General features: G+C 24.6%; 4 protein-coding genes across 4 annotated transcripts; 1 reads left to right on the top strand and 3 right to left on the bottom strand.

The window, feature by feature from the left end:
* Positions 1-1,603: 1,603 nt before the first annotated feature.
* LOC128951743 (high affinity cAMP-specific 3',5'-cyclic phosphodiesterase 7A-like) lies at positions 1,604-15,513 on the bottom strand. Its single transcript, XM_054297010.1, has 9 exons — positions 14,702-15,513; positions 5,316-5,373; positions 4,655-4,735; positions 4,265-4,597; positions 4,172-4,186; positions 3,894-4,111; positions 3,382-3,799; positions 2,774-3,309; positions 1,604-2,134 (listed from the first exon to the last, which is right to left on the bottom strand). The coding sequence occupies exons 1-9, from the start codon at positions 14,837-14,839 to the stop codon at positions 1,679-1,681; spliced, it is 2,253 nt and encodes a 750-aa protein (XP_054152985.1). The 5' UTR covers positions 14,840-15,513; the 3' UTR covers positions 1,604-1,678.
* A 1,757-nt stretch (positions 15,514-17,270) lies between these two features.
* LOC128952728 (ATP-dependent RNA helicase DDX24-like) lies at positions 17,271-19,395 on the top strand. The gene is made up of 2 exons (XM_054298164.1): positions 17,271-19,238; positions 19,334-19,395. The coding sequence occupies exons 1-2, from the start codon at positions 17,408-17,410 to the stop codon at positions 19,345-19,347; spliced, it is 1,845 nt and encodes a 614-aa protein (XP_054154139.1). The 5' UTR covers positions 17,271-17,407; the 3' UTR covers positions 19,348-19,395.
* Positions 19,396-19,485: 90 nt separating this feature from the next.
* LOC128952727 (dystrobrevin beta-like) lies at positions 19,486-22,201 on the bottom strand. Its single transcript, XM_054298163.1, has 6 exons — positions 21,960-22,201; positions 21,822-21,902; positions 21,525-21,741; positions 19,921-21,451; positions 19,774-19,848; positions 19,486-19,679 (listed from the first exon to the last, which is right to left on the bottom strand). The coding sequence occupies exons 1-5, from the start codon at positions 22,018-22,020 to the stop codon at positions 19,810-19,812; spliced, it is 1,929 nt and encodes a 642-aa protein (XP_054154138.1). The 5' UTR covers positions 22,021-22,201; the 3' UTR covers positions 19,486-19,679; positions 19,774-19,809.
* A 2,010-nt stretch (positions 22,202-24,211) lies between these two features.
* LOC128952726 (protein HID1-like) lies at positions 24,212-27,101 on the bottom strand. Its single transcript, XM_054298162.1, has 2 exons — positions 24,681-27,101; positions 24,212-24,625 (listed from the first exon to the last, which is right to left on the bottom strand). Exons 1-2 carry the CDS (start codon positions 26,841-26,843, stop codon positions 24,365-24,367), a joined length of 2,424 nt encoding a protein of 807 aa, XP_054154137.1. The 5' UTR covers positions 26,844-27,101; the 3' UTR covers positions 24,212-24,364.
* Between the last annotated feature and the right edge of the window lie 10 nt (positions 27,102-27,111).

Below are 27,111 nucleotides of genomic sequence, written 5' to 3'. Positions count from 1 at the left end.
TTATATTATATAATATTAGTATCGATATTAACAATAAATTTTCGTTGAAAAACAATTTACTATAAAAATCTAAGTTTTGAGTCTTCAATCCATTTGTATTATTGATTACAAATTGAAATTCAATAAAATATTTATAAATTTAATATATTAACTAATTTAATAGTTATTATTATTTAAAAATATGACTAGATAAATTACGTATAAATAAAAAGAATTAAGTAATAATAATTAAGTTTAGTAAAAAATGTGAAACAATGTGTATAGTTTTGGATTAAATTAATATAACAAATATGTAGTTAACAGGTTTCTATTTTATGAATTTTAATCAATCAACTAATTAAAATAGAAAAAACATGTTAACTACAATTCTATAATTTTTGTTAATTATGCAATTAGTTTATACTGTATTATTGTAATACAGCGCACATTGTTTCACTTTTTTTTATTAAGCTTAATAATAATTATTACTACACTTATATGTTATAAACATAACTCATTTATAAATGTAATGTAAATTAATACATTATTTCTAATAATCAAAATTAATACATCTATAAAAATCTAAACTATAGTTAAAAGAAATAAGATTTAATCAAATTAAATGGCATTATAATAGTTATCAAATAATTACAATAATTGACTACAAAAAATCTAATTCTAATAATGAAATTTAATTTTAGATTACAATTTGATAATAAATTTATAATAACTTATGTAAATGATTTTTGTAGTATAATCATAAAGTACTTTATACTTATTAACTTTATAAAACATTTATGTATGTAAATTTATTTATAATAATTATTATTTAGTAAATTATTATTGCAAATTACAAAAAAATTATACATTAAATTATTAAACTCTATCGACTATTTTATTATTATTATATTCAAACCATTTTTTATACATTTTAAATTATAGACCAAAATCAAACATTTTTAATCTTTCTAATTATCATTGATTATAAATTAAAATAATATTATTCATAGTAAACAATGCTGCATAAAACCACAATATATAGTTTATTTTTAAAATAAAAAGTAAATATTGCAATACTAATTATTATTATTATTATTATAATGCATTATGCATTATAAATTATTTGTAAATAGTTTAAATAAAATTAAATTAGATATTAAATATAAGTAATAACCAATTTATATCAATATCTCTTGTATATTATATATATATATATATATATATATATATATATATATATATATTATATATATATATATATATGCTTATATGTATATATATAATTTATACTGTATATAAATTAATAAAATGTTGTATAATGTTATTAATCATTTAAAAAATCACTCAAAAAATTTGAGCATTAATTTGTTTGGAAGTTAAATGGATGACTAGTATTACAATTAACATTAGTATAAGTTTAGTATAAAATTGGCTCAAATACTTCCCATAAAAAAAATGTTTTTATATTGATTTTGAAAAATTTATAAACAATTTTATGAGCAATTATTGCATAGAAAATGCAACACAACATTAATACACATATTAAAAAAGTTCTTAAAATCATCACTTGATTTCACAGATCAACTAATTTTAAACTTTTAAACATTCATTAAAATTGTTGTCTCAATTGTTGGCACTTATAATGAATGCTTAACTAAAACATACGACATAATTGACATACAGTTTATTAATAAGATGTCTAAGTTGTATAATTAGCCAACGATTCAATAAGAATTTCTTGAGGTACTGAACCTCTTCGGGGTTTGTTATTAAAAAACCATTGAAGAGCTCCAGTATCTGCTCCGGAATCTAAAGAACAGGCCTGTCTTCTCAACAGTTTTGTATGAGCGCTAGTGGTTGAGTGATAAAAGCTTTTATTTTTCTTTAATGAAGAAACCAGATATTCAAGAGATTTGCCTCTCATGGCTCCCGTTCCGTATACACCAGTATTACGGTTCAGTTTAGCACCACTTGATATATTATATAAACTATGAGCCGAATGGCGGCCAACTTTTTCGGCAGGAAATGAGGACCGTCTTTGTGGGTCCTGATTGGCAACCGCTCCGTGAAAAAAGACTAAAGCGGCAGCTAATTCACAACTAGCATAGATTCCTATACATCCCGGAGCTGACCCACGACGACCTATCATATGTTTCTATAAATATAGTAAATTATAAATTGTGAAATATTCAAATTATTCAAATATAATACATGTTATAATTAAAATATAAATTTTAATTTCAACAATGTATATAAAATCAGTCTATATTTAATATAATAATTGTTATTAAATAATATAAATTGAAAACATTATTTTATGTAGGGTTCCGGCAAATTTCTCTCTCGTTTTATTCCCAAAAGTTCCCTATTTTTTCTGCTCACTGGGAATTTCTAAGGAATCTATTTCCTTGTGCTACAACCTATTGAACTCTAAACAACAAATTTATTATGAGATTTGAATAACAAATTTATTAAACTGTATTTTGAGTGTTATTGTTAAATAGTATCACTAAATTTATTTTTAAATATTTCAATGAAATTTTATGCAAAAAATAAGTTTTGTTATTATTTGTTATAAAAATATAAAATATATTTTCCTTTCTAACGACCTAGGAAAGGAAAATAAAATATTTTTCCTATTTTCAGGGAAAATTAATGGGATTTTATTAGGGAACTTCCCTCTCTTTGAAAGTTGCCCGAACTCTAATTGTATGTTCTATAATATTATTTTGAAAAATGTTTGAATAAAAATAAGTTATTTTAGTATAATTACAAAACATATTTATATAACTACCTTATCGTATAAATATGAACCAATGGGTGTTTGAGATGGCATTTGTAATGAATAAGTCTTTATGTTAGTTGTAATGCTTTGATAGGCGTATTGATGAACTCGATCTTCATCTTCGTCTTCAAAATCTTGATCATCATATTCTTCTTCTTCTTCTTCATCAGTTTGCAATTCCCACAAAACTTTTGATTTATTGTCAGATTTATTGTATAACTCTTGACAATTAGGAGGAGTTCCGCACCCATTAATACATTGTTTGGCTTTGGGTTCATAGAGACTCTTAAATTGTGTTAAACTTAAATCGATTGGTAAATCTTTGAGATCATTCAAAGAAATGCATTGTTTTAAGGATTTATCACTTTGTTTGGCAGTCATAATAGACCCGATAGAGTGTCGGCGTTTTAATGTCTTTTTCATCAATGAATGATTCCATTGATTATCATTGAAACGAAGATTATTAATGAGTTGTTTTGAAAGTGGAGAGCATAGGTATTGGTCCCATAATTCAAATAATGGATTTACTATATTCTTAAAAAAGTCTAAAATTTTAATAAAATAAAAACTTATTAAAGTTATTAATACGACAATTAAGAAAATGCTTTAGTGTTTACCGGTTTGAATGCGTGCAATACTAATGGTTTGTCGATTACATATGGGAGTAATGGGTATATTTAGTTGCTTCTCATAATCTCCTTGTCTATAAAATTCATTGCAAATCTGTTGACTCCAACGCTTACTTAAATTCCAGGGACGACAAGGATTAGCCAAATCTGCACATTTCAGAGCTATTTGAAGTATAAAATGACGGTTCTCTGGAATCGTCATCGAAAATGACTCCAAATCTGACAAATGTTTTCTAAAGATTGCAATGTAATCACTTTGTCGAGTGATATCAGTCGCTAAGATTAATAATTTAACAATTGATTCAATTTGTTGCCACTGTTTGGCTGAAAAATGTTCAAAAATTTGCGACTCATGAAAACAGGACATTGCAAACCTCCAGTGATGGCTTTCCAATACTGAAAAATTCTAATAATTTCATATAATTTTATTTATTATAATAATTATTTACTAATAGATTTACTAATATTTGTTTATATTTTAATTTGCAATTTAAACTAACTTTATAAAGAGCCGCCAAATGACTTTTGGTTGCAATCAAAAAGTGTTGATTAACTCCTGGATGGTCTAAGTCGTGACAAACAGCAGCCAATAGAGCACACATAGCCTCCATTGGAGTCAAGTATTGGCGTATTTTTGGCTCCAGAATAAAACAATGCATGGCTTGAGTTACATCTGCCGCGTGAACTGAGTTATGGTATGGGTTTGTGTCGTGATATCCTATTATAAAAATAACATTTCATTAAATAAAAATCACAAACTATTGTTGTTAACACATACCTGCTTCTAAAAATCCTGTAATTCATTGACAAATAAATTAATATTAATAAAACTTTAATTTGTTGTTACATATAAAAAAAATTAAAAACATACTAAAACATCGCATAACATTAATGACATCCAAATTAAAAGTTTTGATAAAATCATATTCAATGAATAGATGAAAGAGTAGACTTGATAAGGAGTGACCACCAGTCAGGACATCCAATGTGAATGTATTGAAGTGCCAATTGGATGAATACTTGAGAAGACGTGATGTAATGCCATAATAGCTGTGATCAAGAAGAGCGATGGGATCGATATGAATGCTTCGTTGGATTGATTTACGGCGTCGTAATGTTATCAATAGATATCCCCGACTCTCTTCAATCTCAATGTCCTCCTCTTGTATTTGATCACTATTTCTTGTTTGGTGAATATCTGAGACTATAAGACAATATTTAAAAATATGATATTATAATTGTCCGTAACATAAACACATACTGCACTCAATGACATGTCTATCATCGGAAGTGATGCCCGAAGTTCCTTCAGCTGATCGATCAACTGATGCCTGATGTGTGTCTATAAACATATAAAATATATAATTTAATGCAATATACTGTATGTCTTCACATTTTTTTCAATGTCTACAAAAAATGGCACAAATTTAAATCAATACAATCCCTTATTATTATTATTATAGCAAAACATATCAAATTTCCATTGATGTAGATTTTAGATTTTCTTTCATATAATGTATTAATATTTAAATCTATTGAGACATAGAATTGTCAACACATATGTTATATAAATTTAAATAAATGTTAAGTTAAATTGTGTCAAATAAAAGCATATCAAGTTGTTATTTTGCAAAATATTTGGCAAAAAGCCAATTAATAAATTTAATTATTTAAATCATATAATTCCGTGTAATTGTAATAACAAGAATTAGAGCAATAAAATTGTATAAATTATATAATTGCTTAACTTTAGGTTATCTGCCAAATGAGACTAACAAAACTATTTAAAACAAACTACTTTTATAATATATACTTAAATAATGGTAACATTAGTAACAAAACAAATATTTATTTGTACCTCTATTTTAAATTGTATAAAATCATCTGAAATAATAGACTGTTAATACTGTAAAAATCGTTACCTAAAATCCAGGAGAAGTAGAGTGTTTGGTCATCTTGAGAGTGAACTATAACTGATTCCTATAAATAAAAATATAATTATAATTATCTCATATTTCAATGCAAATAATTTGTTAATCAATAAACAAATTTTGAGATGTAGTTTAAGATCAACAAACTTTATTAAATTAGATTTGTAGTAAAATTATAGTTAACCAATAAATTTAATTTATGGTAACCAATATGTTTAATGACATTACAACATACAGTATTATACAGAGATTACAACATCTAAGTAAACAAGTGATACATGAAATAGCATTAAATCTATTTTAAAGTACTGTAGGTTTAAATAATAGCTTAACTCATAAATGATAAGTCTTTTAAAATAGTTTATCAAAAAAATTAATTATTTTTTAAAACTATCGTAAAATGTGTTAAAATCAAATTATTCAAAAAAAGGTATTCATGTCATGTATTAGCCATTATTTATAATTTTACAAATTGTGTTATCAAATAGTATTTATGTGTATAATAATTTTTGATAATTAAGTTTTAAAATAATTTGTTAGTAGAGTTATTCTATTATTTAAAACAATTATAAACTTTGATTATAATGTAATTTACAAATAGATTTAAAAAGACACTATTCTAACCCCAGAAGTAGAATTGGCAAAAAAGACAAATTTTAAAAATAATAGAGTAATTTCTGAAAAGTTTCTAAAAGAAATTTCTGTCTATGAGATCCCAATATTAATTTTGTTCTCTCAATATTTGTTATATTGAAACAATTAATTATAACTATAAATATCAACTAAATTTTATTATTAATATTTTAAATCATATTCAAAATAAAAAATAATTCATTTAATTAGATTAAACTAAAAATATAAATCAATTATAAATAAAATTTTACAAAAACTATAATAATAATTAGATAATTATATTAATTTTATAAATAAGAATCCCATTAATATAGTAGTGTAGTATATATTATGTATCATTAGTACAGTATTACAATAGTCATAGATATGGGGATCCCATAGTAGAGTATAATTATAAAGTAAAATTTCTATAGAAATTTATTCCAGAGAAACATTCTAGAAATTTATTCCAGAGAAACATTCTAGAAATTTTCTTATGGAAATTTATTAGAAAATGTCTATTTGCACATCTCTAACCAGAAGGTATAATATATCAATAATTATTAAAATTCTGTAAAAACAATAATATTATATAAGAATTAGACAAACAATCATATAGTTTGGAATTTTAGTAATTTCGTATTGTTTTCAAATAAAATATTTTTAATCATTTAGAAAAAAATTGTTATAAAATAAATATATAAATGTATATCACATTACTTTCATTTTAATAAACACTATTTCAAATTGAATAAATCATCAGTACTTTACTAACTGATTTTTATTGAGATATTCACAAAAATAACTTTTCCATTATGTTTATTATCAATCATTGATAAAAAGTTTAATAATATTTAATAAATCAATATAATGTCAAAAATTATTTTTGTGAACATCTCGTTACTACTGTATATAAACTAGAAAAGTAGATTCACTTTTATAGTTACAAACATACAATTTGGGACAATTTTTAATACTTTCCATCACTTATAAACTAACTAATGGTGATTAGAAAATCAATTTCTCAGTTATTATTATATATTTAAAATAGTTGGTGCTATTTCTATATACTAGTTAATAATATAAATTATAAGCTTATAAACTAAATTTAAAATAAAATACTACAATATTATAAATATTCACAATTTGTTTTAGCATTGAAACAAATCGTTATCAATGAAAAAGTGTTTATTTTGATTTGGTTTTATAAATTTGACTTTTGAATAACATATAATTAAAAAATAAGAATATTGTACTTGAAACACATATGACTACAATTTTAATTTTAATTAATTTAATATTTTAATTGTACTAAGTTTTGATTTACTTATAATTTAAAATAATAATTAAAATATTGTGTGTTGACAAATATATGAAATTAGTTTTACTATTTGTATTTGACAATGATTATTTTTCTTATTTTCTAATATATTGATGAATTTCTAATATTGAATCTAATACTGTATTGATTGAAAGATTTATTATAAAATTAATAATATATTTATTATTCTCAATTGTTTATAGTTAACAAATTAATTAATTAAAAATTGACAATTAATTAATTGTATTGTATTAACTTACTATACAAATAAATAAATAATATTAATAATACATTCATTAATAACTACATGTAATTCATAAATATATTAAGAGAATTGATTCAAATATTTAATGTATTGTAGTATTCAGTAATAATTTACTATATAATAGTATTATTCAGTATTTATTACACTATAATCAAAATAATGAAACTTTTATTATAATTAATTAATTATAATTTGTTAATTTAGGGTTTTTTAGCAAATAATAAATATATGGTTAAATTCATGTTCAATTATTGTATCTAAAATATTATAAATCTGCGAATAAAAAACTTAACAAATATAGTATAATTAAAGTTGACATTCAAGAGCTATTAGTCCCAAAATTTAAACCACAATAACATACAATAATAATAATAATTATTAAAATGGTTGTAAAAATAAGACTAATCTCTTTAAACCAATCGCTATATTTAAATATTGAATCCTTCATTGCCTTCATTACTACTATAATATCAAATATTTTAACACTGAATGTTGACTGCAAATTGATATAATAGTTGTTTAGAATTTTTGAAAAATTATAAAAATAACTTAATTAAAAATAAAATATATATATAAATACTGTATTTGGTTATATATAAATTTTAAATATTTACCTAAAATGACGTTTGAATACATGTTTTATTAAATGTCATGCAAATCATTTATAAGATTTATTAAAATAAGAATAAAATATTCATTAATTTTAAATTTTTTATCTATAAGCATTAAAAATAATATTTAAAAATATACTAAAATAGATATATTAAAAATGTAATATTCTTAAAAACTATGAATAATAAACTATTAATAATAAATAAATATTTTACTGCAATATATAACTTATAAATAACATGTTAACAAATAAAATACAAATGTAGATATATAAAGTAAAAAACATCTGATTTTTAATATAAAATATATGATATATCTTATAAATTATTAGAAATTATATACACTTAATAATAAAATTACTATATTACGTTAAATTATAAGTTATCAATAATAATTAAAAATATAATGTTTAAATGTAAAAAATGTAATATCTATATTTCAAAATATATTTAGTTTTATTTAAAATAATATCATTAAATTTGAAATAATTTACATTTTGTAGCAATACAAAAATTAAATTTAAATATGAAAAAGTAAAAATTTAGCAAATAGTATAATAAATAAATAATGAAATTTAAGTAAAAATACACTTAATTTATGAGATTATTTACAACAACAAAATCACAAATTCAATTTTAATTAAAAAGTTAAAACGGATAAGAGAAAATTGCTACAATATTTGATATAATTTTTAAGTCTACATTTTTAATCGATAATTTATAAATAATAATTTTTCAGTAATATCTATAAATGATTATAAAATTACTAATTATAATTGGTTAGAATCACATTATTTACTATACTTATATAAGTAAATATCTGAAAACATCCAGCTAATATTTTAATAAAATAAAGAAAAATATAAACTAATATAACATTTAAAATATTATTTGTTTTATCATTTGATGCATCTGTTATTGTAAATTTAATATATGTTTCATGTCTATTATATACAATAAGTGATCACAATATAACTATATGTAACTATCATAATTAACGTAATAATGATCATGCTAAACTTGAAAGTGAGTATATTAAACAAAATCAATTATTGTTTAATCAATTTTTATTGAAATATAAAAATTATTTGTTAACTGTTAATTGTATTCTAACACTTATTGCTATATTTTAATCAATATATTTAAATAGTTTAATTTAAAAATATAATAAATTTCTAGTGCTATTAATTGTAAGAGTCTTACACTAAATTTTTGTATAATACAATATAGCACTAAAAATCTAAATTATTTATAATAATAATCAAAATATAGATTTGGCTTAAATTCAAACCCAAAAGCCAATGCCCTCATAATTATGTATAGTATTATATTTTAAGTAAATTAATTAAATGATTTAATTCTTAAAAAGAAAAACTAGAATAATAAGAATAATACTATACTGTAGTTGTTATAAAATACAGAATAGACAATAAAACGAGGAAACCAGTAAAATAACAGTTATAATTGGATACAATTGCTAATACCAGTCTCTATAAGAGTTTTGTTGGATTAGAGATGAAGTTTTGCTGTTTTGATGGTTCAAATAATCCTAATTTATGTAATTATAATCATATGAATTATGTCTTATAAGTTATAATAGAGTCACCAAAAAACAGTAAACGTTTTGTTAAGAATTATGTCAGAAATGTATGTCTTTCAACCCAATCGTCGGTTTTGTCAATTCATTCATTTTTACAATTGTTGACTAAAATAACTTTGCTTTTAATACAATTTTTTGTTCATTCATTGAAAACCATTTGAAACATCAATGCTTAAAATAAGTTCAAAATGATAACATAAGTATAAACGTGTCATTTATATAAATATTGACAAATCTTATATAAGCAATCAGTTAATTAAACCACACATTCAATTCTTCATATTATATAACAAAATAAACATTTTTTTTATTTATCATTCAATGAATATATCAATGTATATAACAGATAATTAAATTGACCCAAATTTTATCTATTTTGAGACATTTAAAAAATATAGCATTGTGTTTAATTTGTGTTGTATTTACCTAACTATAAGATATTAAATAAAAATGATATTTTTTCTCTATTTATTTATTGTTAAATGTTTTATTTAAAAAACTAAAAGAAAAATGTTTTTCATGCTTAAAATATTTCACATTCAAATAATAAATCATTTGATTCAATGATCTAAACACTAATTTTAGTTTTAATAGTTTAATATTTGATATTAGATAACATTATTCTACACTATTAAATAAACTATATATAATATTATGTATATAAAGTATTTAATATTATGTCATATTTATATTGCATTGTATTTATTCACAAATCATTTAACGCTTAAAGTACTTCATTAAATCTTTTTTATGAACAGAAAACTATTGCAGAATAATTTATTCATATTTTTCACTCAAATTGTATTATAAATAATTAAACTTTAAAGATAACACATTCAAAATCATTTAGAAAACAAAATGCTAAACGATTATATATAAATAACTAATTAAAATGTTAAATTTTTAAGTGTTAAATGCAAAAACAAAACATAAATATTACTTAAAATCTAAATGAATATAGAGATGGCCTAAAGTGTGTCCCAATTTGAAGATTATTTCATATAGTGTTGAGATTATGTTGAATATAACATTGTTTTTATATTAAAGACAATTCAATTTTCTAAAGAATCAAAACTAAATTGGTTTGAAAGCTTTGCTTTCTATTTGTTTTATTTTATTAAGAATTAAATATTAATAGAAATGATAACTAATAAAAATATAAGTTATAGTAAAAATAAAATCAATATAATTGTTTGACACTTTTATTACACTATACTGTATTGATTTTTTCTGAATAAATAGTATTCTTGAAGTATATATGTTATATAATAAATATTAAACAATGTGTATTTATAAATAAATATAAATATGCTAAACCCACAAAATTATTAATGCCAATATTTGTATATTTGTCGCATAAATTATATTATAGTATGTATTATGTGCCACAAAAACTCAAATTTAGATAAATATAAATATGTATAAAAACCAATCAGTTTCGTTTGTTATTTATTGAAAAAACTTGTATTAGTAAATTAAAAATATTATGTATTATATGTTGAAAATATATTAAAATTTATAGTTAATTATTATATTATTCACTATAATATATATATATATAGTATGTATCCTAACAAGTTTTTAAACCAAGTCATTAAATAAGATTCAAGTTTCATTTTTTTTTGTATTTATTGATAATAGTTTGGTTTCCAACATCTAAACTATAATATAATTTAGCGGATATGATATACATGTATAATAAATTAACCATTTGAGAGACTAACCAAAACAAATGTGTTTAACTCTAATTAGTAATTACTATAGACAGTAAATTATTTGCCAGATATTTTCAAAATATGTAATCAAATAAGTGCTCAAAATTAAGATAATAAGCTAAAATAAGTGTCATCATTAAAAATCTCATATTTAAAAAATTCAAAGTTTAAATTATTTTTGAATAATTTTAAAGGTATTTTTATTTAAATTAACAATAATATATTAATATTTAAAATTAGACTCTCTTTTATCGACGATCACTAATAATCTATATTTATTCAAAAGTTAATTCATTCATACATTTAATAACTAGTTTGACTTCTAAGTAGATTTGTGTTACTAAGTTGTCTTCAAAGACATTTTAGCAAATATTCAATCATTTAAAATACTTATTATAACTTATGAAAAACTACTAAAATGTTGATAATTATAGTGTTGGATAAAATAATCTCTAGAATAAATTCTATTACGACAACAAATATGTAAATCACATATTTTTCAGTCTCTAATAATTACTGTCTTAGCATAGGATGTTATTTACACTTAAGTCATAGACCTAATGATTAGGCCATTCATACAATCTATGAATACAATGATAGCCATTGATAGGCACTTAAATTGTGTTCACGTTTTCCTATATATTTCCTATATTTATATCAGGGTTAAGCAGGGGTAGGGCAGAGTATGGCCATTTTACTCCACCCCCTCAAGATCGAGTTTTTGTGACCCCACACTTTTTAACCAAATAGAAAAATTGTTTAAAACCAGTAGAAATAGACCCCACTATTTTTTTAAAATATAATTTTAATTAATATTTTGTAATTAATTGTTATTATGCTTTAACAACTTATTTAAATTAAATTATTAAGTAAAAATAAAATGGTTAAAAATTACGTTAAAATATGAAACTAAAATAATAAAACTAATTATATTACAAGTAAAATACGTTTTTAAGATAAGAATGAAACGTACATCATATTATAATATTTATATTAATTATTTTTACGTTTTAAATGCATAATTATTACATATTTTAAAAATTTTTAGTAAAATAAATTAATTGTTATCAATTTAAGAATTAAATGAAAATTAAGTATTACGTCAATATTTCTCTAAATATAAAATTATTTGATTAAAAATATGTRCTAAAAAACTAAAACAGACTATTTGTTCAATAAAGTTATTGTTACAATAGAAAATCATCTTAAGATAATTATAATAAATTATATGTAAATATTAATATCTTTATTATTTTAAAATGGTAAATCTTAAAAGTTTGTATTTTAAGTAATTTTTAGTTTTAGTAATTTAATAAAATATTTCAAAAAATAATGGAATTTATTGAAAATATTTTCCTGAAAAGTTCCTCCCATTTACTTGGGAATAGTCGGGAATTTAAGGAATTTTTATGAAATGTTCATTTGGCTGTTTAAAAATGCAATAAAAAGGTACACCCACTCTATGCCCCCTAAGATCCAAAACCGTGATTAACCCTGATTTATATATATATATATATATATATATATATATATATTGTTATCATATCATCATTTCTATTATTTCATACATTAATTAACTATTATTGATAATAACAATTACGAATTCATTAAAATATAATAAACCAATTATTAGCAATTTTTACAAATTTTTAGTACATAGATTTAGTGTAGTAATAGATTTTAGTACAACATATTTTGAATAATATTGTAATATTGCTAAATGTCAATTAAAACTAGTAGATACTCTAAATATTTTAAATACTTTTATACTTTTAGTTAAAGTTTAAGCAAATTAATTGTATGTATTTTTCGATTTTTGTATAGATATTATATTATAGAATAGTATATCTTTATATTAATTAAAAGTTTCCACTTTTCTATAGTTATATAATGAATACCATATAAGTTCTACTGTTAAGTTAAAATCAATAATATGTACTAGGGCATAATAGAAATATTATTAAAAATGYTTTTAATTTTCATTAATACTGTTTTGTAAACAAAATATAATGTTAACTAAATTTAATAAAAATATTGTACATATTTATAAATGTCGTTTATTAAACAAAATAATTAAAGGTCATAGGTCAAACCTATTTACGTTGAATAATGTATATAAAAAGTTCTAAAAAAATTACAATGAATATTATATGGATATATTGACCTCAATTAATCTAATTTAATAGGAGTTTTCAACATATCTTAACAACTATTAAATTATTATGTAATAAATGTTAAAATTAATAATTTTTCAATATTTTGATTCTAATTTAATATTCATATTTATATTTTAAATTATCATTAGTTCAAAAAATATATATTTAATGTTGTGAATAATTAATATCTAATCTAAAAATATTAACCATTAATAACACAACTATAGTTGAAAATACAATTACAAAAAGTTACTGTAATTTAATTATTATTTAAGCAATTATTAACTCTAGACATTAATCACAATGAGTTTTAACATTAATCATATTTTTACAAATACTTTAATATTACTATCAAATAATTATTGACAATAATTTCTATTTCTCATTAAATGTATGATAAAGACAAAAAAATGTTTACAAATTAAAGTATCTTTTTTAACTCTTTGTATAGTTTTGTTATTTAGTTATAATATTATAACTGATTTGATTACTGTTATATCTAATTTGAGCTATAAATATAAATCAAACTAAAAAATTTGATGAATGTACTAATAAAAGGTAAATCTAAGTAATTATATTAGTGTATGAAAAGCAAATTTAATTGAAAGCAATCAAAATATATTCATCAATATTTAATGTTATTTTAATATTTAAAAGGCATTCAATTGAAGTAAAATACCGTATCCTATGTTATATAATATTATATATCTATGACATTAATGTATAATAAATTTATTTATATCTATTTATCGTTATTTACATTAAAAATGTGAACTAAATATCGACTTGTCTTTCATATGATATACTGTATTATATCATATATTACAGTCAATTATTAAATGAGGAAACGTTTCAATTAATTAATACATTTTGAAGCATCCATTAGGCGTTCAAATAAATATAATAACATTAATTATAACACTGTTTATGGCATACATTGTATTTACATTTGATATATCAATATATATTGTATAGAAAAGTAGCAATTAATGAGTGTATTAACACATTTGTTAACTAATTTGATGATTAATTTGATAGCAATTAAATGTATGACTATATGTACTAATATAATAACATATATGATATAACTGTAAGACCTGATTGTTTTGTTGGTGCGGCACAAGAGTCCACTGATGGTGATTGGGTTGTTGAGTGCCATCGCTGTCCAAAACAATCACATGTTGTGGACGTCTTAAGGAACCATTGAATCGCATGCAAGTCGTGTACGGAATCATAACTAACGCAGTGATGGTTGGATGTGTTGGATGTGATGCAAGTGATTGTTAAGTCATCGATTGTGTTGATATCATGAGAATTATGGGTCGCATACATGCAATCAATGGTCAAATGCATGTCTTTGAAGACATATCTTTAGATACGATATAATATTGCAATAGTTTAGTGAACTTTTGGACTATGGAGACAGTGATAGTCAACATAAACATATGATTGTGAGCACTGGTATCACTGGCATCACTGGTAGCACTGGTAGTGATAAGTCAAACACTTATTATAATAGAGTCACTCTCAGTGTGTGTCATGTCTTAACTGGAAGGAAGGCCTGCTTGAGGTCATTGGCCTCAACCCATACAACCCATACAAACATTYTGTGCTTTCAATGGATTCATATGATTGAAGGGTTGCATCACTTGTGCCACACATCACATCATCTCTGTTTGTCTGTCTTTCTCTCCCTCTCTCTCTCTCTCTCTCTCTCTCTCTCTCTCTCTCTCTCCCTCTATGACAACAATTTAGTTAACAATTAATTGCATTCAATTGAATATTTAATTCAATACAATCATATGCAATGGCATAACATAGCATCACAAGTGGCACAACCAATCAATGCTAACTAAACATTACATAAGTTACCTAACTTTGCTATTGCCATACCAGTGCTTATGCCTACAACTGTACTGAATTTTATACCATTTGTCATACATTTGCTCTACTATTGCTCTAAATGCTCTCAAAGCCAGTGCTCAGTGCTCTCTATCTGCTCGATATATGCTTCATCTCAACCATACTGTATATACCAGTGCTATATGTATGACATTTTGCACAACATTCCTGTACTTACTTTAATACACTATCTTATAGTACAAAGTGAATTGCAATCAAGTATTTATATTATACAATGCAATCCATAACATTAAATAGAGCCTAAACTCTATTTTATGTAATACTAGTAGAACTACAGTATAATATACAGTTAACTATAGAAAACAGTCAAACTATACATAGGATTAATATATTTGAGCCCAATTTGCACCGACACTCATATCAAATATAATATCTACAATATTCTAGTTATGTTTAAGCTCTTAATAACAATTATATTTTCATATCATTCATACAACAGTTTGACCATTCATTACAAATAATATAAGCAATTATAATATAGTATTGATTATTGTATACTATTTGTTTGATCAATACTTGATAATTACTGTACATTAGTTTATTTTAAAGCAAATTCAAATTAATTTGAAAACTTTACAAAATTATAAATCTATTATTAAAGCAATCTTTTTAAGTTCATTCATTATTTATAGCATATTTGTTTATCAAATCTTTTCAAACAATTTTATCATACAATGACTCTATTAAACAATTTGTTAAAACAATTGATTCATACAATTTATATGTTAACATAAAGTTTAGCATACATTATATTATTAATATAATTTATAATATCTTACAGTACTGTATCTTAAGTTGATTTTCAGTTTAAATAAAGCTTTCAATTCAATTTAGTAATTAACAAATTGCTATATTAAGCAAAAAAAACAGTTATTTTTATAAGTGATTCAAATGTTTCAAAAATTAATTTTGTCAGATTGGTTGTTGCAATTATTATACATATAATGTACAGTATTATAATATACCGTATACTGTCTATTATAAGCCTCATACAGTATAATACTAATAATATCTAAATAAAATACTATAAATAAAATTATATATACAGTATATATACTAATATATTAATTTATACTGTATATACATATTTAAATTTTAATTCATTAATATTTTTATTTTTCATAACATATAGACTAGATTTTCATGTATTTTTAAATAATAAAAATTACTAACATATTAATTATATTTAAAAATGTATTGTATAATATTAATATAAACTATTATATAATAAAATTTATATGTATTTATGATTCCTCCCTTGTCTTATTTCCAAAATCTATATATTCCCCACTCCCTGGGAATTCCCAGGGAATCTATTTCCTTGTGCTACCACCTATTGAACCCTAAATAATTAATTTTATTATAATGTTTAAAAAACAAATGTTATGTTTACTTTATTTTGAGATGTATTGATAAATAATATCACTAAACTTATAGATTTGAATATATCAATGAAATTTTATTCAAAATATTTAAGTTTTTGTATTATCTACAGTATTGTAATAATATAAATTATACAGTATTTTCACTTCTAACCAGTTAGGGAGGGAAAATAAAGTATTTTCCGGGAAAATTGGAGGGATTTTATTAGGGAATTTCCCTTTCTTGGGAATCATTACAAACCCTAACTATATTTAAATAATGTATGTATTAAAAGTAAATAATTTAAATTTAATGAAAGTATTTTAAATATTTGCAATACATGTATATATATATATATCATAAACGTTTATTAACAGATTTAATGTACACACAGTACACGATAGAAAGTTTAACAGTAATTGCAAACTACAGTGTAGTCATCAATATATTTGTTGCAATAAAACGTGTTTCTATTGTATTTATTATGAAAACATGTGTTAATTGTATAATCATTTGAAATGCCTTTTAAAAGCAAACCTCTGAAGTGGAAACCAGTGGTCATTGAATCGACCGAAGGATTCAATGATACAGACTTTGATGGTTTAGTGGCTATTGAAGAGTTGGGTGATTATTGCATCGAAAACAGAGACAACAAAACAGATAATAAGCGAAAAGTCAAGAAACGTAAAAATAAGTCAAAGAAGTTTAAACAAAATGTCACAGAAGAGGACAGTGATGATAATGATGACGAGGAAGACAATGAACCATCAGTTGATACGTTACAATCAATGCATTTGTGGCAAAACATGTCTATTCCCGATGATATCCTAAAGGCGTTAAATGATTTGACTTTTACAAGTCCGACACCGATTCAATCGGAAACCATTAAAGTTGCCATCGAAGACAAGTTGGATATATTAGGCGCAGCACAGACTGGAAGTGGTAAGACATTGGCTTTTGGTATACCTTTAGTCACACATATAATGAAAGATAAGATGAATTCCGACGAATCCAAACTAAGAGCACTGGTATTGGCGCCGACCAGAGAATTAGCCATTCAAGTGAAGAAACATTTAGAAGCAATTACTAAATATATTGGAGTAACTGTTGGAGTACTTGTTGGAGGAATGTCTGTTCAGAAACAAGAAAGGATTTTGAAAAAATTAAGACCCGATATAATAGTTGCGACACCCGGAAGATTATGGGAACTAATGGAAGATGAATCGTCTGATCACTTGACATCGAGAACTATATGTGATATTAAATATTTAGTTATCGATGAAGCGGACAGAATGGCAGAAAAAGGACATTTCAAAGATTTAGTTAAACTATTGAATTTGATTAAACAAAATTTGATTGAAAAACAGATATTTATTTTTTCTGCGACACTAACTCTTACATATTCTTTGCCAAAACGACTTGATATGAAAACAAAAAACAAGAAAAATACGACAAATAAGTTAACAGAAAAACAAAAATTGAAAAATTTTATTGAATTTTTTGGATTAAAGTCTGAGTCAACAAAAGTGATTGATTTGACCAAAAAAGGTGTCGCCATTCCTGAACAACAATTAACTGAATTCAAAATTAATTGTTTATCTGAAGAGAAGGACTTATATCTCTATTATTTTTTAGTTTTATTTAAGGGAAGAACTTTAATATTTTGTAATAGCAAAGACTGTTTGAGAAGAATTGTCAATATTTTAAGAATTCTTCAGTTGAATCCACTGTCATTGCACTCATCAATGCCTCAAAAGAAACGTTTATTGAATTTAGAAAAGTTTACATCAAATTCAGAATCTGTATTAATAGCCAGTGATGTCGCTGCTCGAGGACTGGACATTCCACACGTCGATCATGTGGTTCACTACCAAATCCCAAGAACGGCTGAAATTTATATTCATAGATGTGGTCGTACGGCACGTGCTTTTAATACCGGTCTTAGTTTACTAATATGCGAACCAAAAGAAGAGGCAAATTATTACAAACAATTGTGTAATACATTAAACAAAGGCAATGATATTCAAGACTTTATTATCGATCGTTCAAACTTAAGATCACTTAAACAACGCATAGATTTGGCACTAAAGTGTGATAAATTGGATCATAAAATCAGAAAAGAGAAATCACACGAAGATTGGTTCCGATTGAACGCAAAGAAATGTGAAATTCTTAATGATTCCGATTCCGATTCATCGGAAGAATCTAAACATAAAAATTCAAACGAAATGAGAAAACTTAAAGTAATGAAAAAGCAATTGAATTTTCTCATTAATAAACCCATTTCACAAACTAAATCAATGTATATCCATCTCATCAAAGGAGGATTAACTAATAACATATTTAAAGGTAATATCATTTTAATCTAATTGCTATTTATATTTATTATATTATTATACTGTATATAACTATTAAATTGTCAATGATTTTCATTATATTAATAGAAACAAAATCCTAAATTTATAATCATTTACTACTAAATCGACAAAAGCAACGCAATTCTTAAAAAAGTAAATGAATTAATCAATTTAAAAATTAATGGCATAATAAATATTGTAATAAAAATAATTTTATTTAAATTATAATACTGTCTTATAAAACATTTACCGGTGAGGTAATTGTAATTTATGATATATTCCACGATTGATCATCAATGTCATCAAAATCGTCATCATCGGTATGAATGAAGCTTTCATCATCAGTTGTAGTATAAAGTGAGTTACACTTTGAACTGCTTTTTATTTGTTTATTATTTGATTTATTTTTGACATATAAACCTATATTATAAGCCTGATAAATAAATAAGTTGATATTGTTAATTAAATTAACTCAAAAAAATAATTATCCGTAATAATAACACTAATAATWAATAATAATAACATACCATTTAACAAATAAATTAAACTAAATATAAAACAACTTAAGAAAAAGCCACCGAAGCGGCCAATGCTTTGGATTTCTATAATTAAACAAAAATATTGTGTTTTGGGATAAAAAAAAAGATATTTTTAATAATAATTAATATTAATACCAATTTTTGTTCTTCTATTTCGATATCTTTATCCAAATTAATGTTTTGTCTATTAGTATTGTCTATTATTTCATTAATTAAAACTTTATGTTTGATTTGTTGGACTAAATCTTCTTCATCATCTGAATTAAGTTCTTTAACAAGCGATGACATAGCATTAGTGACAGAATCTGCAGCAACTAAAAGATCCCGATTTACCGTAGAAACGGTGGCATTACTTATGTCACTTAACATTGATTCAGATACAGTAGAAGTCAATGAGTTAACATATTTTCGGTTAAGTGTTGAAGAGGCAGAACTCGGGGCACTGTTAGGAATCGAAAGTAGGTTTCCGTGATTTTTCAATAATTTCATTAAGCCTTCCAATTGAACCATTAGTTGGCGTCGACTATCCTGAAGTGCACTCAAATGTGATTCTAACTCTTCTTTACGTTGTCTTAATGCCGACAATTCAGTCAACAAAATTGGATCCAATTGTGTTTGACTGACATTTGCATAATGACTGCTCGATTTAATCCGCGAGTCTTTCATCTCATTCTCTTGTTTTTCAAGTCTAAGTGTTTCTATTTCTTTCATAATTTCTCTGTTTTTCTCTTCTAATTGTTTAATAACTCTTTGCTGATTTGAAATATCATTAACTACTTGTGAAGTGCTATTAGTCAGTACCGATCCTTTAGTATAATTGGCTAAAGCGGCGGCATATCGTGCAATGAGACGGTGCTCTTCGTCATCAGTCTTATGTTCATTAGTAGCTGTTGTGTGTATAGAAGAAGGAGATCTGTATTTAAAACTTCCATAAAGTGACTCTAAATCAGAAGAAGTCGATCGCATGTGATTCAAACTATTCATGTGATGAATAGTGGGAACGGGAGACGGAGGTACGATATGACTCAAATTAAAGCGCTTATCTTTCGGTGGTTCGTCGATATATTGTAATTGTGTCCGATTTGAAGGAATACAACGAAATGATTTGCGTAAAGAATGTCCGATTTGTTTTGTCGGTGACTTCCAATAGCCGTACTCTTTGCAGGCGTGTGTGTCTGCATTATGAGAACCTGAATGTCTGCCTCTCCAGAAGCAATCCTGACATAAATTATAGTTAAAACATTTTTGGCACTTATATCGAAATCCATTAAAAGGCTGTCTATTGCAGGCATTACAAGCAATTGGATGAACCACTTGTTCGACTTCAGCCATTCGGTGTAGTATTACTATCCATGAAATACAAAGTGGAGGACTATTTGTTGTTATGAAGACTGACATAAATAAATGTAAATCAATGGCTTGACTAAAGTCAAAGATAGACGACGAGAGACTATCGTCGTATTGAAAAGTTGTCGTTTCTGCGACACTAGCCGTCAGAGCCATTGATTCTCGAAGAAATGCATTAAAATAACTTTCAATTAGAAGGCCTCGACTGGCATCTGATATGAGAGAAAATATATACCGAAGTTTGTCTATTAATTTACCGAAAGACATGATTGCAAACGCAATCTTCACTCCAAAGACATTAACTTTGCCACAACCAGTGCTATAAAAACAACACATTATATTGAAAAATTATTGGATCAGTTGTTTCAATTTATTCAATATACTGAACTTACGGGTCATAAGTGGCTAAAAGCCAACTGAGCATCAGTTCAATAGATTGGTCCAAATTTAATGATAATGACTGTGGAAGACGTTTTGATAGCGAATAAAATACTGATGTAACCAATGTTTCCAAGCGTTGCACTGATATCTGTGATGATATGTCTTGAATATTGTTCAAACCGCTGTCACGAATGGCTTCAATTGAATTCCACAGATCAATCAAATGGACTAAATTGGGTGATAATGTTTGAATTAATCATTATTCTTCAGGAAGTAACTAGGATTTCAATTAAGTGGTTAATACATACAATTAGTCTTATGTTGAATAAAACGTAACTTTGAAGCAGTTCTGTATGAACTGAAGCGAATCACTTGGAAGTTATGGTCGACTATCACCAGAMATAACAATCATTAGTTATTGACATTGAATTCGTTGAAAGACATACCCATTTCAGTCATCATTTGTTCGTATTTTGACGATATCACCGAAGTGTTTGATCTGTCCATTTCTGGATGACTTAYTATCGTCTATATTGACACAAATGTCACCAAACAGATCAAATAGATGATGACTGAAGTGCCAAATATGGACTCATTTTGCCAAACAGTATGTTATATATCATAGAGTTTATGGTATAACTTATAAACTGTATATCAATAATAACATTGAGTCAAACATATAATGTTTACATATCTGGGGTTTTCTACACTTTAACGCCAGTTTGTTCTGATACTATGTTACTAAAAATATATAAATAAATAAATCATATCATAATTATTTTTTCTTATTTAGTTAATTAAAACTTAATTTTATAATTAAGATTATATCTATCAAAAAATTAGATGTTTATATTAATGACTACTGGTCAGTAACATTATAATACTATTAGTATACTAAAAAGCCGTGAAATTAATAAATTAATAAATTAATAAATTAATAAATTAATAAATTAATAAATTAATAAATTAATAAATTAATAAATTAATAAATTAATAAATTAATAAATTAATAAATTAATAAATTAATAAATTAATAAATTAATAAATTAATAAATTAATAAATTAATAAATTAATAAATTAATAAATTAATAAATTAATAAATTAATAAATTAATAAATTAATAAATTAATAAATTAATAAATTAATAAATTAATAAATTAATAAATTAATAAATTAATAAATTAATAAATTAATAAATTAATAAATTAATAAATTAATAAATTAATAAATTAATAAATTAATAAATTAATAAATTAATAAATTAATAAATTAATAAATTAATAAATTAATAAATTAATAAATTAATAAATTAATAAATTAATAAATTAATAAATTAATAAATTAAAATTAATAAATTAAATTAATAAATTAATAAATTAATAAATTAATAAATTAATAAATTAATAAATTAATAAATTAATAAATTAATAAATTAATAAATTAATAAATTAATAAATTAATAAATTAATAAATTAATAAATTAATAAATTAATAAATTAATAAATTAATAAATTAATAAATTAATAAATTAATAAATTAATAAATTAATAAATTAATAAATTAATAAATTAATAAATTAATAAATTAATAAATTAATAAATTAATAAATTAATAAATTAATAAATTAATAAATTAATAAATTAATAAATTAATAAATTAATAAATTAATAAATTAATAAATTAATAAATTAATAAATTAATAAATTAATAAATTAATAAATTAATAAATTAATAAATTAATAAATTAATAAATTAATAAATTAATAAATTAATAAATTAATAAATTAATAAATTAATAAATTAATAAATTAATAAATTAATAAACATAATTTTAATTATAATACTAAGTCTAAATTAAATAACAAAAAATAGTTAAGATATGACTTATTTGTTGTTATTTTCAGTAACGTTGTATCAGAATAGACACTTACGGGTCTTAAAGTGTAGAACAGCCCATATTGTATGTTATGTTTGTATATACTGTATATAAACAAACATTAAATTAGTTGATCTCTTCAGTGATAATCTCTGAAAGTTTGTCATAAAGTCTGTCATAACATCACTAATTTGTTTTAATACTATTATACTTTAATTTGAAATAATTGGTAGTAATGTTGACCCGAATGATGGGCTCAAGTCAGCGATGTAAGCATATATCATATATAATGGTTAATGTTGTCAATGATGGTACTAATGATGATAATGGTTGCAGACATAGCAGCTTTCAAACAGGGCTGGAATGATGTCCCATATCTTTACGGCACTTTTGGTGTCTTTGTCTTCGGTATTGGTTATCTGATCGTTGACTGTGCCCGCACACCTCCCGGTGGATACATAACTAGATTTAAAGAGAGATATATTGGTTGGTCACCTATTTATTTGTTTTTGTATTCATATATAATAGTTATATATTTTATTTATATTTAATTATTGTTTTGATTGGCCAGTGATGCGACCCGACGATGAAAGACTCATTGGATATCCTAAAGATTATGTCACTGACAATCAGTTGCTTAAGTAGTTTAATAATTGAAATGATTAAAAATTTTACATTTAATAGTAAACATACAAATATTTAGTAATACTTAACAATTAAAATATTTGATTCAAATTGTATATAAAGACTAGAAATTACATTCAAATAAATGAATAAAATAATAAAATACTGTTAAATGACTAGAATTAATAGATTGTTTGATAATAACTTTTGGTCAACAATTTTAGTAACAAATTTAGGAATAAACGTCAAATTGTGTCCAATAAAAGAATGTCTTTTACGAATATTTTTTTTATAACGAAAACCACTGATTACGGTAAAAGTAACTTTGCTTTCATTGATTTTTAGATCACTTAGAGTTTCTGAATTTCAAAGAGTTTGACATTAGTGTCGTACCAAATGGGAGGCTCAATATTACGCAGGTATACAACTCCCCACATATATGTCCGAAACCAGAGTGTTGTACCCGCGTTGGTCTGATATTTCCTAATAAGTATAGGGTGTGGCACTGGTAGGAGTCCCACAAGAGTTCCGTGTTGTAAAAATTTGAGAATTTCATTCTCATCAGTAATTCCCTTATCGATACACATCTTCTCGACTTGAGGTACAAGAACCTGACAAAAACCGGTGAATGGATATTAAAATAATAACAATATGATTGATCACTACCTGAAGCATTCGCATAATTGTCTGAAGCGGTAATTTTTGTTTCCACGTATTGATCCATTCAGTCGTTGGTTGCCATTGACCCGCTCTACCCGAAGTAGTCGATGACTCACTTGATTGACGCGTCAATACGTTATTACTAATGTTTGATTCAAAAGTGTCATTACTTTGCATATCATCGTCTGTGCGAACGGTTTTAGGATTTGGATGAGTTTTTTCAGTCATTTTATCTATTCTTGGCGTCGCTGCTAATATAAGATTCAATGAATTCTCATTTGAATCAACTAACGGTGCCATCATTTCTTGTTTTTCTAATGGACTCGTAGGAGGCGATGTCATAGTTGGAGAAGTCGGAGAACTCGGACTCGAAGTGGAGGCTATCGATGTTGAAGTGAACAATGATTTAGGTTTTCGAGTTAAAGTTGTTTTCTTATTAAGCGATTTTTGAATTGTAGAGAAATCTGTGGGCAAATTAGCTAAAGAGTGGAAAATATGACGCTTTCTTATAATTGTATAAATAAGGTTAGAGTTGCCATCAAATTGATATTGTATTATATTATTAAAGATTTCCAATAAAAAGAAAATCAAGTGATGATTGGTTTGATTAGAGAAAAGAAACCATTGAGTAGAAAATGCTTCCAATAAATGCAATAATTTAGTGCTCGAAACCATTGATAATGTCTTCAAATAAGGACTGACATTAACTATGATAGTTAACAAACAGTCAAACAACGGCTGAAGTCTTTGGTGTCCAGTTGTGATAATTTTATGAAATACAATTATTAACAGATCCGCATGAGTTCCCGTAAAGATTGGTAAATCCATGGGAACACTGGCCGAGTAGGGCTTATTTAGTCGAACACCGAAATTTCGTTCACCACTTAATAACAATAAAATAAAGACTCCAATATGTATGAGTCCTACTCTTGAGTGATCAGTTCGACTGTCATTTAGATGATAAAGAATTGGTACCAATATATCTAAGACATCACTACTCTTAAGAACATAAAACATGAATTTCTTATTATAATCGCAAACCTTCCAGAAAAGTACGAGCAATTCCTGATGAAACTGTATTTTTTTGGTTGAATTGGGAATATATGTCTGAATCAATGGATTATTTAACAATCTCGTAAAACCTCTCAAAATAAATGCAAAGTCTTCTTCTCGATGAATGCGAGACAAGTAATTAATAAAAAGATTGTCTTGAAGTAAGTCTTCAGAAGCACCGCCATAATTGTGTGCATTATCTGTACTAAAATCGTGATCTAAGGTCACAATTAGTATTTGAAGAGCCATTTCCACCACTTGTTCTTTCGAGTCGTTAAACAACAAATGATTGAATGGTAAATAACCGTTTGGATCATAACTGAAGATAGTATTTAATAATGATGTAAACAATGGCAACGCATGACGATTCTCAACACTTGTAAAGTATTGTATCCATCGGTTCGGTGTATGTCCGGCTTCGTTGGCTGTTATATACATAGATGTACTGAAACAAGTCAACAGAAGACGTAATAATTCCGCTCTGTTTTTGTCATAAAACGATGAATTTGTCACTGGATTTGTAAATCCGACGCCATTTTCCCAAATGTATTCACAACTATCTATAGATTGCAGATCTTCAGGTGGGGAATCGGGTGCACCAAATTTACTGCCTTTTGATGGCAACGGAGCAACTGTAAAGTCGGGACAATAAAGTAGATCACAAATGGCCAGAAGCAGTGACTGTGCCAACGGAAGATTCTCTTGGCGTACTTCTTGATCATCTTTATGTGATTCAGATGAAGCTGAAGGAAGACTCGACCAGAAGAATCCCTTCCAATCCGGATCTTCAAAAATATAGGGTAAGACTCTGGTTAGCAAACGGACACTATTTACAACAATTTGCTGTTGAGCTGAGGTATTGCACAGACTGTCCGTTGATTTAACCAACTTTTCGACCGCTTTATAGCAAAAAGTGGCCAAATTTGAAGGCGACTCTTCCCTTAAAGCTCGGATTTCTGGCGCCGGTATTAATGCAAAAACATCTTGAATATTGTTAATGTTTTCGCACCAAAACTGATCCCAAAAGTGATCGTCTTTGGTATCAATTGGTTGGCTTTTTGTGGTCAACTCGACGATGGCTTTCCTATAATTTAGCTTTGAATCTGTAGTTCCCATAGTCGACGACAACTAATAAAGACTAGATTAGTGATGACTAGAAATGTTATGAAAAGGTTGAACAAAACAATTATCTCTGAAGTGACAAATCAGTGACAACTTTGTGGTCAACCAAATGATGGTTCACTTCTTCATACAAACATATGTTTACATTGAATGAGTCGTCAATTGAAATGTCACTCAAATGTTATGACATGTAATGCAATGAATGCTATATTCAGTGTATTATTCATTGCTCTCTCTCTATGACAACAAAACACATTATATT

Source organism: Oppia nitens, unplaced genomic scaffold (genome assembly GCF_028296485.1).
Source record: "Oppia nitens isolate AA-2021 unplaced genomic scaffold, nextdenovo-longstitch-racon4-pilon3 scaffold1_pilon_pilon_pilon, whole genome shotgun sequence".
Taxonomy (NCBI): Eukaryota; Metazoa; Arthropoda; class Arachnida; order Sarcoptiformes; family Oppiidae; genus Oppia; species Oppia nitens.
The sequence above is the reverse complement of the archived record's forward strand: the minus strand, read 5'-3'. Positions and strand labels throughout refer to the sequence as shown.

What these genes read in the sequence shown, in the direction of transcription:
- LOC128951743 (XM_054297010.1), bottom strand. Translation starts at nt 14,839, where the DNA reads ATGATTCCGTACACGACTTGCATGCGATTCAATGGTTCCTTAAGACGT. An exon ending in CTACTTCTCCTGGATTTTAG is followed by an intron (nt 4,736 to 5,315) that starts GTAACGATTTTT and finishes ATATGTTTATAG; the next exon opens with ACACACATCAGGCATCAGTT. An exon ending in ATTTGGCGGCTCTTTATAAA is followed by an intron (nt 3,800 to 3,893) that starts GTTAGTTTAAAT and finishes TGAAATTATTAG; the next exon opens with AATTTTTCAGTATTGGAAAG.
- LOC128952728 (XM_054298164.1), top strand. Translation starts at nt 17,408, where the DNA reads ATGCCTTTTAAAAGCAAACCTCTGAAGTGGAAACCAGTGGTCATTGAA.
- LOC128952727 (XM_054298163.1), bottom strand. Translation starts at nt 22,020, where the DNA reads ATGGACAGATCAAACACTTCGGTGATATCGTCAAAATACGAACAAATG. An exon ending in CTTTTAGCCACTTATGACCC is followed by an intron (nt 21,452 to 21,524) that starts GTAAGTTCAGTA and finishes TTGTTTTTATAG; the next exon opens with CACTGGTTGTGGCAAAGTTA. An exon ending in AAATAGAAGAACAAAAATTG is followed by an intron (nt 19,849 to 19,920) that starts GTATTAATATTA and finishes GTTTAATTATAG; the next exon opens with AAATCCAAAGCATTGGCCGC.
- LOC128952726 (XM_054298162.1), bottom strand. Translation starts at nt 26,843, where the DNA reads ATGGGAACTACAGATTCAAAGCTAAATTATAGGAAAGCCATCGTCGAG. An exon ending in CAATTATGCGAATGCTTCAG is followed by an intron (nt 24,626 to 24,680) that starts GTAGTGATCAAT and finishes GGTTTTTGTCAG; the next exon opens with GTTCTTGTACCTCAAGTCGA.